The 19,136-nt window shown below is 40.7% G+C and overlaps 1 protein-coding gene across 1 annotated transcript in view; it reads left to right on the top strand.

Annotated features, from left to right (window-relative positions):
- The window catches only part of LOC126355638 (serine/threonine-protein kinase S6KL), a 782,652-nt gene that overhangs the window by 56,007 nt on the left and 707,509 nt on the right, over nucleotides 1-19,136 (top strand). Inside the window, exons 4-7 of the mRNA XM_050006006.1 lie at nucleotides 2,290-2,391; nucleotides 14,507-14,630; nucleotides 14,757-14,864; nucleotides 15,360-15,518. Of these exons, the coding sequence (XP_049861963.1) occupies nucleotides 2,290-2,391; nucleotides 14,507-14,630; nucleotides 14,757-14,864; nucleotides 15,360-15,518 (493 nt within the window). The remainder of the gene's footprint in view (nucleotides 1-2,289; nucleotides 2,392-14,506; nucleotides 14,631-14,756; nucleotides 14,865-15,359; nucleotides 15,519-19,136) is intronic.

Raw genomic sequence — 19,136 nt, 5'->3', positions numbered from 1 at the left:
AAGTGTGCAAGCAAGGCACACAGTCAAAATGTGCAAGACATCCATGGTAACCAAATCTTGATGGGTGGAGACGTTGACATCCTTGTACGCAACTTCCAACAAATGCTACTGATCATCAGGTAAGGTACTTTGGCAAGTGAGATCATTGTGTGCCTTAAGTCTATGCCACTGTAGAAAGATTGCACTTCGCAACTGCTCTGCAGCTATTGAGTTTGGGCGCTTTGCCCAATACCTCCTTGAGATTGCTGGGCCGCATGGCAGTGGATGTAGGAGGCTTAATAAATTTTGAAAGCCAGTTCTGCAATGTTGTAAGCTTGGAAGATAACCTTGGACAATAAGGAGTGGTTATGTGAAAGAGCAATACTGGCGCCCAAGAATGAATCAGTGGGAAACGCCAAGAAACATATTATTGATCAAGTAACTAGTGAGGTGACCATCTACACATCATGAGTTTGTAAACTCATTAAAGGTGGCAGGGGTGGCATGCCACAAGTTGGAGATAAAAGTGGGTGTGCCTGTCGTACTGATGTGTAACCATTCCAGATTTTGCAATGGCAGCAGGCTACACATCACAAAGCTGAGAATGCTTATCTAGCAGCCCACTATCCTTACGAGCAGGGCCGAAGGAGGGATGGTGTTGATACCACAAATTCCTATCATAGTACCAAACTTGCCTTTCCAGTCCAAACACTTGCATTTCCACTTGTAATTGGCCTTCTCAATCACTGTAAATAACAGCTATGAACAAATGTTAAAAGTGGAAGGTATTCATCTGGCCACACAATATTTTTCATATGGGCAGCTCTATGTGTTAAGAGCCAGAAATTTCTACACACACACAGAGAACAAGAAGTCTCAGAACATTGTTTACAGAGAAGTATTGCAATAGGTTTCTGGCTCTCCGTACACATAAAGACAATTATGATCTGTTCCATGCTAGGCATGTTGCAAACAGTCCTGAAATTATTCTTTTCCATTCCTGGCATATTTTGTAGTTCGATGCTCGGCCATGTAAAAACAGTTTTCCTTAAATGTGTGTTGGGATGGTGCACACGTGTAGATAGCGAGTTTAGGCATTAATGTTTCTTTATAAATAACTGTTTAATCATGGGTAACACCACAGGATGCAGCTAGCTTTTTAATAAACATCACTGTAGTCATGTAAACATTAAGAAAGCAGTAATGAGTAAATTACAGATATATACCTGTAGTAGAAATAAGGAAGAAACAATTTTGAAATCAGTGGCTTTCTGTCAACCTTATCTGTATGATCTTCAGTTACGACCATGTAAGAACAAATAGAATATGTCAATTTAATCATAATTAATTTGTTAATGGACCTGTGGAATTAGTTCCTGGCAGCTACAATGCTCTGTTAATGTATGTCTTGATTTGTCTGACATTATTTAGTGTTCCCATTCTTGTTGGGACCTATGGTATATAATGAGTAAATGGTGTGTTGTATATTTACCTTTCACAAAATTCATTAGCACACTGACACACTGTGAAATCTGCTGTGGCAATATACTGTGATGGACTGCAGTTGGTATTTTTCTAATTTAAGTTTTAAGTAGGATTACAGAGAGACTTGTCATAAAACAGTTATACTCCAGATTAAACTGATTTTTGTCTCACAGCTAATGTAGTAGTCAGACTGAACATACAATGCTAATAGTTATTCACACACTGTGTAATGCTTTTGAAATGTTCCTGACAGCTCTGTTGAAACATTTCTTCATTTCTAAGCAAAGTTTTCCATTTCTCACTTTTTACTTACAGCAGTTAATTTATCTTGATCTACTGCACTTACTTTTTTTTCTTTCAATTTGTCTTTGTGTGTGTGTCTTCTGTACTTCACTTCCACTTTTCATTTTGCATTTTTTTCTCTTATATTCTTCCTCATCTTTTCAGCCCCTATACTGATGTTCCAGTTTTGTACTATCTCTGCCAGTAAATAATTCCTATTTGTTTGATTCTGTACTATGACATTGTGAATAGGCTATATTTTCTTTTAATGGAGCTTTTTTCAGGAGTTGCAGAGGGTCTGAGAGACAATTTGTGTGCACATTTCTGTTGTTATTGAATTTCAGTGATAAAATTTGCGGTAAATTAATATCAGCTGTTTATCTATTCCTTCTCTCCAGTCTCTCACGCATTTTTGTTTTCAACTTTTATGTAATGAATGTTGTAGACTCAACACAATTTTTTTCTCAACTCTGATTCAGTAATTTGTATTTTTACTTATTGACCTTGTATCTTACCTTTACTTTCTATTTCTTTCCATTTCAGGTACTTGACACTATATCAAGTGGAGCATTTGGAAAAGTGTACTTAGCTTGTAAGAGAGATACCAATCAAAAATATGCTCTGAAAATTCTTTCCAAATCTCAGGTAAGTGGAGTAAAAACTAGTATTCTTTGTGGAATATAGTTTATGTTCCTTAATATGTGTGAGCAGTGTATCATCTAGAAGAGTTTAACTATGTGAAGCCTTTAAAATACGGACAGAAATGTTCAGTGAAGATATCTTGCTTCTGAGATGTAGACTCAGTTTAACTGTTTTGATGCTAATCTGTTGAAGTGTGTATCATAGAGTAGAGGATCATAGAATTCCGTATTACAAACATTGTGGGCACTACATGTTTGAATTATGTGAGGTGACACACTAAAAATTGTATGTGACTGGAAAAATATTAATTTTGGCAACAAATCTTTGAAGCAGTGAAGTAAAATTATTTGATATTGTATTCACTTTGTTACCCACAATGTTCATTTATGAGACAGACAGGTAGTGAAATAGTAGCCATTAATCAAATTCTATGTTATAGGATCTGGTGATGCTGAGGGAATTAGATTAGGAAATGAGACACTTAAAGTAGTAAAGGAGTTTTGTTATTTGGGGAGCAAAATAACTGATGATGGTCAAAGTAGAGAGGATATAAAATGTAGACTGGCAATGGCAAGGAAAGCGTTTCTGAAGAAGAGAAATTTGTTAACATCGAGTATAGATTTAAGTGTCAGGAAGTCATTTCTGAAAGTATTTGTATGGAGTGTAGCCATGTATGGAAGTGAAACATGGACGATAAATAGTTTGGACGAGAAGAGAATAGAAGCTTTCGAAATGTGGTGCTACAGAAGAATGCTGAAGATTAGATGGGTAGATCACAAAACTAATGAGGAAGTATTGAATAGGAATGGGGAGAAGAGAAGTTTGTGGCACAACTTGACCAGAAGAAGGGATCGGTTGGTAGGACATGTTCTGAGGCATCAAGGGATCACTAATTTAGTATTGGAGGGTAGCGTAGAGGGTAAAAATCGTAGAGGGAGACCAAGAGATGAATACACTAAGCAGATTCAGAAGGATGTGGGTTGCAGTGGGTTCTGGGAGATGAAGAAGCTTGCACAGGATAGAGTAGCATGGAGAGCTGCATCAAACCAGTCTGAGGACTGAAGACCACAACAACAACAACATGTTATAGGAGATTATTAATATACTGATTATGTACATGCAAGTTTCAGAAAAGTTATCAGCTTTGCTGACCTGGCCAATATATAGTTATTTGAAATACTCCTGTTTATTTTATTTGGGTAATACAATTAAGAGACTTCCAATGGTGTTACCATAACTATTTTCCGAATAATTCTCAGTAAATTGTTAAGAATTGGGCACTAGAAGTAGAGCTAGTTTTTTGAGCTAATGACTGTGTGATTATCTTAAAAAATAAAATAAAATGTGGCCACTGCTGTGAATTCTAAGATTTATGTAGATATCAAGGTCACCAGTCCCTTCTGGATGTCAAAGTTACCTCATTTTAAGTTATTTGTTTTTTACTCATAACATCAATTGTAGTCTGTGACACTCCAAAGCAAAAATGGCCAGAATTTTGTTAAGTCTGCAGCAATTGATAGGGTAGAAAAAAAATTAAATAAGCAGTATCTTATTTCTGCAGGAAAGCATGAGTAAATTACCTGTGACTGAATCTGTGAAGAATATCATCTCTGCTGAATATTAGTAGCTGCAAATAGGGAGGTTGTGATTACAGAAATCTGTAACTATTTACATCGGTGATGTGTTTATGTGGACTGAAGCAACAAATGAAAATTTGCATCAAGGCCAGGTTTTGAACCTAGTCACCAGCTCACTAGCAGATATGCTAACCACTACACCCTTGAACAGTGCTTTGTACAACTGCGTGGACTATCTTAGCTTTTCTCCTTCCTCAATCCAAATTGTCATTCATGCCTCAGCCCACTTGATATTCCCGCTAAACTTGAACAGCATTGCAGAGGTTCTCTGACTATATTGGTACAGCATGTCAGCATTGAACAAAATGGGGGATACTATATGGTTCCAGAGACCTTTTCAAGTATCAGACACTTAAGATGTATTTATTCAGACTAAAGACTGGGATTCGAACCAAAGAGTCCTGCTCAGTAGGCAGATGTGCTAATCACTATGCCACCCTGGCTTAGCAGCTTCGCACAACTGCCTGAAATAACCTAGCATGCCTCCCTTGGGTAGTTGGTGCAGTTGTGCAAAGCCACTGTGCCAGTTTTTGAAGTATTGATGCCAACTGCAGCCATCCTAGATGCTAGTGGTTAATACATCTACCTAGTGAGCAGGACTACCCTTGCACACCACCATAGGGTAGTCCACATAACTGTACAAAGCTACTATGTCAGGATGGAATAGTGGTAAGTGCATCTGCCTAGTCAGTAGGAGACCTGGGTTCGAATCCCAGCCTTGGTACAAATTTTCATTCATCTCTTCAGCTTTTGAAGTATTGATGACTACTGCAGCCATCCTATATGCTAGATTTCATATTAAGGTAGAAAGAAAAGCATCCATGACTCCCTATCCACTATTTATTCATCAAAGATGGGACATGGTTTAAAACCTAGTCCATGAAGTGAAAAGGAGAGGAGGAGGAGGAGGAGATTATTGTTATGCTGTATGAGTTTTATTACCATAGGCTTGATAAGAAATAATACTTGTCACATCTGTCTGGATTCTTGCCAACTATTTATCAGGTGAAAGATGCCAGCTGTACCGACTCATATGCAAGAAATCTGAAAAATAATACAAACAAGGAGACTTGCCACAAGTTATCACAGATTCATGTGAAAACTGTTGTACTGCAGACTGTATTTGTGAATAGTTTGCCTGTACTTGAAAACCATGTACATGAGGTTCATTCAAGTGAAACGTAGTCAGTGTGGTTTCATGCCGAAGAGAAGGTGGTCACACAAGTTATCATCCACTACCAAACGTGCGGGTGAGTAAGCAGGAACAATGAGGAATGATTCAATTTTTGGTGGCGGAGAGAGTTGAAGGCCATGAAATGTATAAACGGATGAAGGCTGTGTACGGTGAGTACAGTCTGAGTCATTCAAGTGTTGTGGAATGGTGCAAATGATTCTTTGAGGGCCATGAGTCACAGGAAGATGATGCTTGTCCTGGACAGGCTCATCATGTCATCACACCGGAAATGGTTGCGGAAGTGAATGTTTTAGTTGTGGGCAATCTGTGATGAAGGAAGCTGGGATATTTTCACTTCCCCTCTTGTATTGACATCCACATCCTTAAGATTCATTTTTGATCTGATTACCATTGACATACTTGAGTATAATCTGCATTTTCATGAAAGAGAAAGGTTGGTCATCAGTTTTAAAGAATTTAACACCAGATCTAATTTTATGCTTAGTTTTATGTAACAGTATGTAATTGATTTTCTAATTTATTTTGACTATTCCTAGTTAATACTTTCAATGTAGGGTGAAAGTCAGTGATAGTTTTGTAACTTAAATTCTATTGTTGACTTCCAAACAAATATTAGTTCCATTCTAATTATAAACATTTGAAGGAACAACTAATAATAGTATTCTTAAAGGCTCTATTTTGCACTGTCTTGAGGGTGGCCCACTGGCGCCTTATCGATGTTGCACGTGGACCGTGAGTCATGCATTGACCTCGCGCTGGCACGTGGCCTCCACGGCGATGGCGAGTGACATGTCCCCCACAACTGTCACCGATCATCTCCGTCTGTGACGGGCTCCACGCGCACGCCGACCCATGTGACTCAGGACGGGCGGGCGAGTTGAGTCGGTCATAGCATGCCACCCCCCTCCCCCTCCCCAAACTATCCACTATCACTGCTTCACTGTTGGATCACCACCTCATCTAAAGAACAGACAGGCAAATAATCCCAACATCTGCAAAACAGATGCGGGAGTAAGAAAAGTAGGAAGTCAAGAAAGAGAATTTTCTGTTAGAAAGGACGTTAGGCGGAGCTGCAGCGTATCATGCACTGTTGTTCAACTTGCATGTGGACAAGGCAAAGAAGGAAAAGAAAGAAAACTTCGGAAGAGGAATAAATTTGAAGTCACAGACAACATTTTGCTTTTTGCCTGATGCATAGGACTTTGTTTTGATTACACTACTGACCATTAAAATTGCTACACCACGGAGATGGCATGCTACAGATGTGAAATTTAACCGTGTTGCCTGCTGAAACATTGTGGTGATGCCTCGTGTAAGGAGGAGAAATGCGTACCATCATGTTTCCGACTTTGATAAAGGTCGGATTGTAGCCTATCGTGATTGTGCTTTATTGTATTGCAACACTGCTGCTTGCATTGGTCGAGATCCAATAACTATTAGCAGAATATGGAATCGGTGGGTTCAGGAGGGTAATATGGAACATGGTGCTGGATCCCAATGACCTCACATCACTAGCAGTCGAGATGACAGGCACCTTATCCGCATGGCTGTAACAGATCGTGCAGCCACGTCTCGATCCCTGAGTCAACAGATAGGGATGTTTGAAAGACAACAACCATTTGGAAGAACAGTTCGATGATGTTCGCAGCAGCACGGACTATCAGCTCGGAGACCATGGCTGCGGTTACCCTTGATGCTGCATCACAGACAGGAGCACCTGCGATGGTGTATTCAACAATGAACCTGGGTGCATGAATGGCAAAACGTCATTTTTTCAGATGAATCCAGGTTCTGTTTACAGCATCATGATGGTCGCATTCATGTTTGGCGACATTGCGGTGAGCGCACATTGGAAGTGTGTATTCGTCATTGCCATGCTGGCGTATCACCTAGCGTGATGGTATGGGGTGCCATTGGTTACACATCGTGGTCATCTCTTGTTCATATTGACGACACTTTGAACTGTGGACATTACATTTCAGATGTGTTACGACCCGTGGCTCTACCCTTCATTCGATCCCTACGAAACCCTACATTGCAACAGGATAATGCACAACGACATGTTGCAGGTCATGTACAGGCCTTTCTGGATACAGAAAATTTTTGACTGCTGCTCTGGCCAGCACATTCTCCAGATCTGTCACCAATTAAAAATGTCTGGTCAATGGGGGCTGAGCAACAGGCTCGTCACAATGTGCCAGTCACTACTCTTGATGAAATGTGGTATCGTGTTGAAGCTGCATGGGCAGCTGTACCTGTACACACCATCCAAGCTCTGTTTGACTCAATGCCCAGGCGTATCATGGCTGTTATTACCGTCCGAGGTGGTTGTTGTTGGTACTGGTTTCTCAGGATCTGTGCACCCAAATTGTGTGAAAATGTAATCACATGTCAGTTCTAGTATAATATATTTGTCCAATGAATACTCATTTATCATATGCATTTCTTCTTGGTGTACCAATTTTAATAGTCAGTATTGTAAAATCATCACTGTTACTTTACACTCGTGACCACATTTCATTTGACTGCCTCTTATACAAAATGGGAAACACTCATAGTGTAATAGTTTTACCATGCAGAGAAAATAAACATTATAAGTATGGTCTGAAATGAGGCTGGAACTACAGAATGCTACCTAGAATTCGTAAAATAATAACTGAATTGGATGTTAAGCATCAAAATTCAGTTGGGAAACTAGGGGTAATGGTACACTGTTGCAAATGGTGTGCAGGAGGAGAAACTGTTGGTAACCCTGTGTTTTGCACTTAATATATCAATTTGTGATAAAACACACTGCTGTTGTCTGCATCCTCTTTATTTCCTCTGTCAGTCCATTAATACTCCCTGGTAAGGACTATGGACTGAGGAGGAATACTCAAGTATTGGTCGAACGGGAGTTTTGTGAATTACCTCATTTCTGGGCATGATGATAGGTAATCAAAGCCCGGTTGAAGGATGTGGTTCAGTTTTTCCACTCTGGGATGGTACTGGGTGATGAAGGGACACTCCTTTGTGGCTAGTTCTTGGGGGTGGCCACAAAGGAGTGTTTCCTTCATCACCCAGTACCATACCAGACTGGAACATCTAAATCACATTATTCGCCTGGGCTTTGATTACCTGTTGCCGTGCCCTGAAATGAGGGACATCTTACCCAAAATACTTCCCACCCCTCCTACAGTGGTGTTCTGTTGCCCATCCAGCCTCCACAACATCCTAGTCCAAATCTAAGCCACTCTCAATCTCAACCCCTTGCCACAAAGATGATGTTCCTGTGGAAGACTCAGGAACAAAAGCTGCTCAATCCACCCACCCAGCACATCGTACTCAACTCGTGCCACAGATTTATCCTACCCCATCATGGGCTGGGCCACATGTGGGAGGGAGTACACACATGGAATAATTTGGCTGCAAGTGATTCATGTTCCGTGATGGACACAGGAGATGATCCAGAAGCGTCCTGTGAGGGCACCCAAGAAGAAGCTCTGCTGGGCTTTTAAGTGGCAGACATGGACTTGTAAGAACCTAGGAAAGAATTTAGCACTGGAGCACTTAGCAAACCATAAGATTTTAAACATTTGCACCTCGAAAGTGCATACAAATCATTCTGCCAGTCTGTTTGAGGCTTAATGGAAAGGGGATGTGGCAAAGTGTTTAGTTACATTGTGAGTTCAAAACCTTTTGAAATCGGATGACATATGGGAAGTGGGAGAAGGAGTCCACAACAGTTAACTACATGGACCCCAAGAAAGGGACCGTGAAGTTGGTGTGAAGTTGGTCTCAAGGCTTTTGTCAGCATTGGCTATGATGTTGGAGGGAGTATGGCACCAACAGCACCTGGCACTGATTTTCTTCTGCTAGGAACAGCTCAACTTGCTTAACGTGAAGTTGGTGTGGAAAATGAACAAAATTAATAGAGCCCAGGTGGTTCTGCATTGGAGAGCGTGGTAGACCAGCCCAGCTGGACATACTGCGAGCCTATTGAAGCAGCTGGTCATGCCTAGATGCTGTCACAACTTCCCAGGAATTGAGGGGGCAATCATCAAGCTATTGCTCCAGGGCTCTCTAACTGGAAACAAACTCAAATTCAGGTTTGGGATCTTCTGGATTGTGACAAAGTGCCTCAGAGTTAAAACGATGAGAGTAAGTGTGATAATGAATGAACTATTGATAATTGTCAAATATAGAGTCTGTCAATGAAGGCAATATGATTATATTCTTTCAATATTTCCTTGGGTCCAAAAAGTGACAAGAGTGCTTAATGGTCACTAATAAGATGTGATTTGTGACCATACAAAAAATGTGATATTTATGGACACCATAAATAATTACCAGTGCTTCCTTTTTCTTCCGTGAATAATTTTCTTGAGCCAGTGTAAGTATCTTTGACATAAACAACTCTTTTTTTTATGAAAGAGAATAGGCCTGATGTCGTCTAAAGATACATATGTTGCCAACACCAAACGATAAATGAGGCCGGTAAGTCACACGACAGTGTACTCATTGGAGGGCTGATTTTAACTTATGAAAAGCCCTGTGCCACTCTTCAGAGCATTGAAAAGGGACTCCATTTTTACAGAGATGATTTAGCAAGTAGCTGTGGAGGCTGCCTGGGGAATAATTTGTGCGTAGTAGTTCATTTTTCTTAGAAATACTTGAAGATCCTTAATGGTTTTACACATAGCATATTCCGAATGGTCTTTGCATATTTTGTGGTGTGCTGAAGGCCCTCTTCACTGAGGAAGTAACCTAAATAAGTTACCACGGGCTGAAGAAAAACACATTTGGAAAAATTACACCTAAGACTTTTCTGTGCAAGGATTGCAAAAATACGAGATAGATTGTGTAAATTTCCTTCTGTTCTGTGAGTAGTGACTAAGATATTGATTTGATTTGATTTTTTATTGGTCCAGTTTTATCGTACAGCACAAATTGTACAATTGATATTGGACAGGTCAAAGATAAGTTACAATAATACATAGTATTGGCAAAATAGTAGGCAAATTAAAAATAGGTACCTATTACAATTAATTTAGTTACATATTCAGAAATTCTCTGATTGAATAGGAACATTGCTTTATTAGAAATGCCTTTAGTTTAGCTTTAAATATTGGATAAGTAGCATTTTTTATTTCCTCTGATATCTTTATTGTGTAGTATTACAACAGTGTTAATTATGCTCCTCTGATAGGTGGTTGTTCTGTGATATTTTTGATGCATATTTGATTTTCATCTGGTACTATAGTTGCACACATTTTTATTCTGTAGCAGTTTGCCTGTTTTCAGGAGGTAGTCCCTAGTGAACAAGATAGTTTCATAAGTGAATAAACTTGAAACATTTAGAACACCAAGCTCAGTAAAATGGGATTTACAGGACTCCATCTTTTTAAGGCCACAAATTATTCTTAGACCTCTTTTTTGCATTCTAAAAACCTTTACACTGTGAGTTGAGTATCCCCAGAAAACAAAACAATCCCATATCAGACTAGTGAGTGGAACTGTGCATAGTATGCCTGCAGTACTGTTGTTTTGCTTGTTGTAGCCTTTAAATTTCTTATGCCATAATACAGAGATGCTAGTTTTCTTGACAAGCTATTTATATTTGTGTCCCACTTTAAGTCTTGCTGAACCCACATACCCAAAAATTTTGTGACACTTACATTTTCTAGGGGATCATTATTTAATTGTGCTTGAGTAGACATTTGATTAGTTGGAGGAATTAAATGAAAATCGACACACACATTTTTTTTTTTCAGTATTTATAATGAGGTTTTTTTTTGTGAACCACTCAGAAAGTTTTTTCATAGAACTTTCTGCTGTGGACTGCAAAGCTTGTGGATTGGATCCAGTGAGCAAATATGTCATCACTAATTGTACTCAACCTAAGAATAGACCCAGTACTTGATTTCTAACAGTACACATCGGTATGCAGTACTGGTATGTCTGAGGAAAAAATCGGAACCACAGATTTTGAGATATGATATGACAGAACTTTTTCTGAAGTTTCAATGACATAAAACAAATGTTGTATTCATATTTTTAAAACGCTCAGAAAAGCAGTAAAATAACATTTCAAGAAGTCAAAAACACCTAGAAGGTCCCAGTAACATAACCTTCTTTTTTACAAATTGAGCACTGCATACACCAATAACTTTGATTCCATTTTGCTGAGCAAGGGAGCACTCACACTAAAATACATAGACTGTTTTATGGTTGAGACCAATGCACCAGGAGTCAAAGGATGGTCACTGGAATGTCTTGCACTGTTGCATGTAACAAAATTGTATGCAGAACCAGCACATTATCAGTGACTAAAAAGATATTAGTTTGAATCAACTGGGGTTGAGGCCTGATGTCCATCATGCTATGATATACTTCTGCAATGAGACCTTTATGCAAAATCATAAAACACTCATCCTCATAATGTGGACGGATCCATCTGGAATGCAAGGAAAAACAATCTGGACAACTTGGAACCAAAGTATGTTGCTGCAAATTATACCTGGAACTAGCCTTGGATTGTAGAAAATGAGGCTAAGTGACTGCTGTGGAACACATGTTTGTCATTAGAGAATCTATGATAGCAATCAACTGCACTGTATCACTACAGTCTGCTGAAAAATTATTTTAGAAAATTTCAAATGCATTCCCTGTTCAAAGTGTGTCAAGCAGGGAGTGGTCAGTTTGTTTTTAGGCTTGGGTGTGGACATTCTTATCTGGGGATAAGTAAATCATTACATCAAGTATTAAACTTCTTTTGCATGATTTACTGCACTCACATGAGAATTGACATTTTTAACTCAACTTCTGGAAATCTGCACTCCAAGATACATAAATGACTGTGTTTGACTTTCAGTATTGTAGGAATTGTTGCGTTGCTGGTATCACATGCATTTTGTTGGAAAAATGGCGGGATAATTAAGAGAACATTTCAGACAATGGTAACACAGATATTGTGGACAAAGAGGCTAGCTTTTTAACTAAGTAATATAATTATGGATTTGTGGATGACAAAAAGGCCCACTGGAGGTCTGGCTGTTTGATATCACTTGCCAAAAAGGGCAGTGCAAGACGTTTTTGATATGCTTCCTAGTCTTGTAATGTTGCTGAAATGGCAGGATGGCTGGCAGCACCTGTGACTGAAACAGCATTGAAAAATTAAGTGCCTGATCATTTCCTGGTACTAGTTAAGTTGCTACTGCCACTGTTTGAGAAATGTTGTATTCATAGCATTGCTTGATGAACTATGGCCACCTCATTGCTATGCACAGGTTTAGTAAGCCTGGTAATAAATGAAGTTCGATTAAGCCTTGCGGAAGTAGAAAAGATGCATTTATAGTTCATAACACTATGTACACAGTGAAGAGTTGTGACAGTTGGAGTCCAGCAATAGAGGAAAGTCAGATAACAGGAATCGAGGAAGAGACTGCCATTGAGTGGCCTTATGTTTACCCACTACAGAAATTCAATCAACCAGCCAGCAATATTGACAGCGTGCAGCTGTAGGCATCTTCACTGGACATGGACAATGTTTCACATAGTAATATGTTTGTATTTTCCTTTTGTATATCCATCGGGGCTACTAATGTTGCTTCATCTACATCTTGCCATACACAAATTACACTCCTGGAAATTGAAATAAGAACACCATGAATTCATTGTCCCAGGAAGGGCAAACTTTATTGACACATTCCTGGGGTCAGATAAATCACATGATCACACTGACAGAACCACAGGCACATAGACACAGGCAACAGAGCATGCACAATGTCGGCACTAGTACAGTGGATATCCACCTTTCGCAGCAATGCAGGCTGCTATTCTCCCATGGAGACAATCGTAGAGATGCTGGATGTAGTCCTGTGGAACGGCTTTCCATGCCATTTCCACCTGGCGCCTCAGTTGGACCAGCGTTCGTGCTGGACGTGCAGACTGCGTGAGACGACGCTTCATCCAGTCCCAAACATGCTCAATGGGGGACAGATCCGGAGATCTTGCTGGCCAGGGTAGTTGACTTACACCTTCTAGAGCATGTTGGGTGTCACGGGATACATGCGGACGTGCATTGTCCTGTTGGAACAGCAAGTTCCCTTGCCGGTCTAGGAATGGTAGAACGATGGGTTCGATAACGGTTTGGATGTACCGTGCACTATTCAGTGTCCCCTCGACGATCACCAGAGGTGTACGGCCAGTGTAGGAGATCGCTCCCCACACCATGATGCCGGGTGTTGGCCCTGTGTGCCTCGGTCATATGCAGTCCTGATTGTGGCGCTCACCTGCACGGCGCCAAACATGCATACGACCATCATTGGCACCAAGGCAGAAGCGACTCTCATCGCTGAAGACGACACGTCTCCATTCGTCCCTCCATTCACGCCTGTCGCGACACCACTGGAGGCAGGCTGCACGATGTTGGGGCGTGAGCGGAAGACGGCCTAACGGTGTGCGGGACCGTAGCCCAGCTTCATGGAGACGGTTGCGAATGGTCCTCGCCGATACCCCAGGAGCAACAGTGTCCCTAATTTGCTGGGAAGTGGCGGTGCGGTCCCCTACGGCACTGCGTAGGATCCTACGGTCTTGGCGTGCATCCGTGCATCGCTGCTGTCCGGTCCCAGGTCGACGGGCACATGCACCTTCCGCGGACCACTGGCGACAACATCAATGTACTGTGGAGACCTCACGCCCCACGTGTTGAGCAATTCGGCGGTACGTCCACCCGGCCTCCCGCATGCTCACTATACGCCCTCGCTCAAAGTCCGTCAACTGCACATATGGTTCACGTCCACGCTGTCGCGGCATGCTACCAGTGTTAAAGACTGCGATGGAGCTCCGTATGCCACGGCAAACTGGCTCACACTGACGGCGGCGGTGCACAAATGCTGCGCAGCTAGCGCCATTCGACGGCCAACACCGCGGTTCCTGGTGTGTCCGCTGTGCCGTGCGTGTGATCATTGCTTGTACAGCCCTCTCGCAGTGTCCGGAGCAAGTATGGTGGGTCTGACACACCGGTGTCAATGTGTTCTTTTTTCCATTTCCAGGAGTGTATTTTCATAAATGTCTTGGCTTTTATAAAGAAGACAAAACTAAAACCAAACTTTGATTGCCATTTCAATTAAGTTAATTGTGAAATTACAATTTGGATCTGGAAGTATATGTAATACAACCCTGTTAAATTATATTTTAAGTGGATTAACTGTTACATCTAAATTTTTATGGAACAGAGATATTCAAAAGTAGGAAATATGTTGGATATGAATTATAACTTTCATGTAAAATTATTTCATTTCAGATTTTGTCACAAAATGCTGTTGAACAGGTGAAAGATGAAGTCAGAATCCAATCAGTTTGTGGACACCACCCATTTATTGTAAACTGTCCATATTTCTGGCAGAATCGAAAACGGCTGTTCATTGGTTTGTGTTTAAGCATTCAGTTGTGATTCATAATTTTTTCTAAGAATAATTGACAACTTATGTATTCCATAATTCGAATTTGTTGAAGAGAATTAAAATGAAGATTGTTTTGAAATCTGTTTACAGTCACAGATTATATTGCCGGTGGAGAATTATTACGGATATGTCAAGATTACGGACCCTTACCAGAAGAACTTGTGAGGGTGTATGTTGCAGAAATTGCTTTGGCTTTAGGTAATTACCATACATTCATTTGCCAAACAATTAGAAACTAACAGTGTAGATGGATAATAACAAAAGGTTTTCAAGGACACCCCTGTGCTGTAATATTGTGTACTATTAACAGTTGGAGAAAATCTGGCAGCACAGTTTTCAGTTTTTGAATACCAGGCACTAAGTTCATGAAATGATTTTACCGATAGTATAACTGCTAATGTGTACGCAATACATTGTTTGATATTTGATTAGGACTGCTAACTATAATTTCTTCTTTCTTCAAGTAATATCCATTAACAAAGTTACCTAAAAATATGCATGACTGCAGTTTGTTTTGTCACTGACAATCATTACACTATGTGCCTTATCATTTTCTGTATAATCTTCTCTGTTTCCTATAGGTAAGTCATGGGCAAGTTATGTGCTAATAATAAATGCAATTCCTCGATTAAAAATATTTTTTACATGTTCTAATGTGATGTGCTGCTGGAAAAGTATTGCTTATATTTTCAGATTTCCTTCACAATGCTGGTATTATATATCGTGATCTGAAGCTTGAAAATCTGTTACTGGATGAGGAAGGCCATTTAAAGTTGATAGACTTTGGACTAGCAAAATGGCTGAAATATGGATGTCGCACAACCACCATTTGTGGCACTATTCAGTACATGGGTAGGTTTCCTGTTATTCTTATTTTCTTCTGATGTATTAATTCTTCTTCTTCTTCTTCTTCTTCTTCTTCTTCTTCTCCTCTTCCACCTCAGCATTTGTATCACAATGTAGCAGGGTTCGCTCTTTTGACTTTATCTTGACACAATCATGTGCTTGGGCTGGATGGGGTTTGACTATCTTGAGGAGTGATGGAGGGATGTAGTTAATATTCCGTTGGTCTCCCAGTAGGTCACTGACTACCTATATTGACTTTCAACGAAAACTTGTGTTTTGCTTTTGTGTTTGGGTGTGCTCAAATTGTGTGTCCATGCCACCAAAGATGGCGGTTCTTCATCTTCTTGAAGATATCACTATGTATTTTTCCATTGGTCACATGATCGTGAAGTGTCAGGCCAGATGTGTATCAAAGAATTTTGGTTGCCCTTACAGCAAATTATTGCTCTACTTATTCACCTTTTGGATTTGCAGTTCCTTGTGTTTATCATGTTTGCAGTTAAAATTGTAGGATGTGAGGTCTGCCAGTTATGCAAAACATAATTTTTTCCGAGTACCCAAACATGTTTCAAACTACTGTACCATCATTAGAGAGTTTCCATTTTATTTAATCTTTACACTTGGTGTGCATGATTTTTCAGGACCACTTGTTTTTTATTTATTACAGGTAGCTTATGTTTTCGTGTGCCAAGCCCTTTTATCTCAGCATTGTGGTGAGGTGTTGTGATGCATGCATAAATATAACAATGTATTTTCACAGATAAGGTCGTAAAAGCCCTTTGCACTTCACCAAAAACAGTGTAATTGTGGTTGTTGTTTTTGCCATAGGTATAGGCCGATATGAACAGTGCCCATCATTGTAGCCTTTGTGCTCTCCTGTCTGGAAGGCTATAACACAGTCAAAACAATGTGAGTAATGGTTTGTGGTCAGTGAGCAGCTGGAATTTGATGCCATACAGATAGGTATCAAATTTCGTAACTGCATAAACGATGGCCAATGCCTGCTTGGAGCCATCCGCTTCCTTGTGAGATAGCACTATCCCAACACTATGCTGCGAGACATCTGTGCTAATAAGGAAAATCTCCCCTGATGGAAATGGGGCAAGACATGGTACTGATTGGAGGGCTTATTTATATATCGAAAAAGCTGTCACACACTTTGGGGACCACTGGAATGGAACCCCTATTTTCTACAGTGAATTGAGTGGTTAGACAGTTTTGTGACACCAGGGATAACATGGCCATAATAGCTAATTATTCCCATAATGGATTGCAGTTCCTTTAGAGTTTGGGCCTGTGCATGTTTGCAGTAGCTCAGACATGATGCTTGCTAAGATGGATGACCAGCTTGCTGATTATAAACAGACTGTTGTAAAAATTTACACTTTTGGAGGCTACATTTGAGGCCAGGCTTGGTTAACCAAGCAAACAAAGATTACAAGTTCTGAAGGTTCTGGTTGATGTCCATATCACTATGATGTCACTTCACTAATTGCCACATCAAAGAGTATCTTGTATCAGATGCTCCAAGTAAGGCTGGAAGATTGCTGCAGTGCTGAAAATACCAAAGGGCAGCCTGTTTTACTTGTGGAGGCCAAAGGGTGTGTTGAGCACCAACAGATCCTGAAATTTTGGGTGTAGTGGTAACTGTAAGTATGCCTCTGACAAATGAAGCTTAGTACAGCAGACACCATTTTCTGTCTTCTAAAACAGATCTGCTGGGCGGTAAATTTGAAAGGTATCAATGATGAACTGGGCATTAATGGTGCCATGTTATTGGAGAGAAAGCCATCCTTTTTTTCTCTTTCTCTCCTGCCTCCCCCCCCCCCCCCCCCCCCCCCACCTATCTCTCTCTCTCTTTTACGAGGGGACAGGGTTAATTACCTCAAGGGCCTTCAATCTGTCCAATGCTGCCCTAACCACATCCCACAGCATATGTGGGTTTGGGAACACTTGTGAGAATGAGGCACAGACTATGGTTTTAAATGAGTTTTTACTGTTACATCCATAGCCCATCCTAACACAGGAGTAAACAGATCCGAACATGAAGTAGTTAAGCCTTCAAAGCCATGAAATGGATTTGCTGTGGAAGCCAAACACAGCTGCTTTGAAATGGTAATACCAAACTGTTTGAATGCACCTAACTCAAGTATATTTTCCACATTACCAGAAGTAACAACCGAAAAGGGAAGTTTCCTTGAAACATTTTTATAAGAGATTTGTGTAGCAAATCACCTTTCATGTGCTTTCCAAGGCCAGTATATGCTGCCAAAATCCATGATTTTTGGCAAGAACTTCCTGTTTCTATATACGTTCCAAGTTCAAGTGGATACTTCACTCAGTAACCCCAATATCCAAGAGAACAGGGTTCTGTATGGAGTGTCCTCTTCTTCCTGGTGAGCATGAATGGTCTAGCAGCGGCTGTGGGGTATTTGGTATTGTCTTTCTTATATGCTGACAACTTTTGATTTTGTTATTACTCCTGTAGTATAGTTGTTGCTGAGCATCACCTACAGGGTGCCATATGAAAGGTGCAGCCATGGGCTCTTACCCGTGGCTTTCGGTTTTCAGCCATCAAGACTCATCATGTCATGCACTTCTGTCATCGTTGTACTGTCCACCCACTTCCAGAGCTTTACCTAGATGATCAATTAGTTCTTGTAGTTGAGATGTGCCACTTTCTGGGACTAGCTTTGATTCCCAGCTGATGTAGGTTCCCTACCTTTGCTAATTTAAGCGCAAGTGCTGACAACACCACAATATACTTCACTGCCTCAGTGATACTAGCTGGGGTGTAGTTCACTTTACCTGTCTGCATCTCTACAAAGCCCTTATTCAGTCCTGTCTTGACTATGGGAGTCTTGCATATAGTTCTGCATCATACTCAGCAATGCAGATATTGGATTCTATTCATCAATCTGAGATCTGACTTGTGACATGAGCTTTCCGAACTAGCACTGTGAACAGCCTACTAGTTGAGGCCGGAGTCCCTCCATTATGTCAAACGCCAACAACAGCTGCTGAATTATTTTATACACATTTAAGCTTCCCAGAACATCCCAAATAAAATGTACTTTTTCCTGTAAGTGAGCCCCAGCTCTCAGAGCAGCGACCCAGAACTGGGTTTACAATTGCTGCACACCTCCAGTGTCAGAACTGCAACTTCCTCCACTGTCGCTTTTGCTCAAGGAGAGATCCCATTTGCCCCATGGCTTGTGTCCTGACCTCGGATTTGCCACAAAGTCTCCTTTGCTCCAAAAAGCTCTGTTGACCAAACACAAAGTACCTCTAGATGATCCTCGCAAGACTCGTATGCAGTGCTGGAGAAGTGTAGCTGGCTGGATCACATGTGGGTTGGAAATCACATGAAGATATGCAATGTCCTTTTGCTAACATTTTGATAGCATGGACATTAATTCCAGGGTCAATGTGCTCACTATGTTGTTTTCAGCATATTCCATAGCCAGCTCATTATTTACGTCTGCTGGCTGTATACCTGCCTTGGCAATGTCCTCACTGTTGTTGTCATCTGTCTCCAGAACTAGTTTTTTCCAGCCATGATGTAGTGCCACTCAGCAGTGCAGATGTTAGATGATGGTCACATAGGTTGACTATGCCTCACAT

This window comes from Schistocerca gregaria, chromosome 1, assembly GCF_023897955.1.
Source record: "Schistocerca gregaria isolate iqSchGreg1 chromosome 1, iqSchGreg1.2, whole genome shotgun sequence".
Lineage (NCBI taxonomy): Eukaryota > Metazoa > Arthropoda > Insecta > Orthoptera > Acrididae > Schistocerca > Schistocerca gregaria.
Note: the sequence above shows the minus strand (reverse complement) of the source record. Positions and strands in the feature narration are given on the sequence as shown.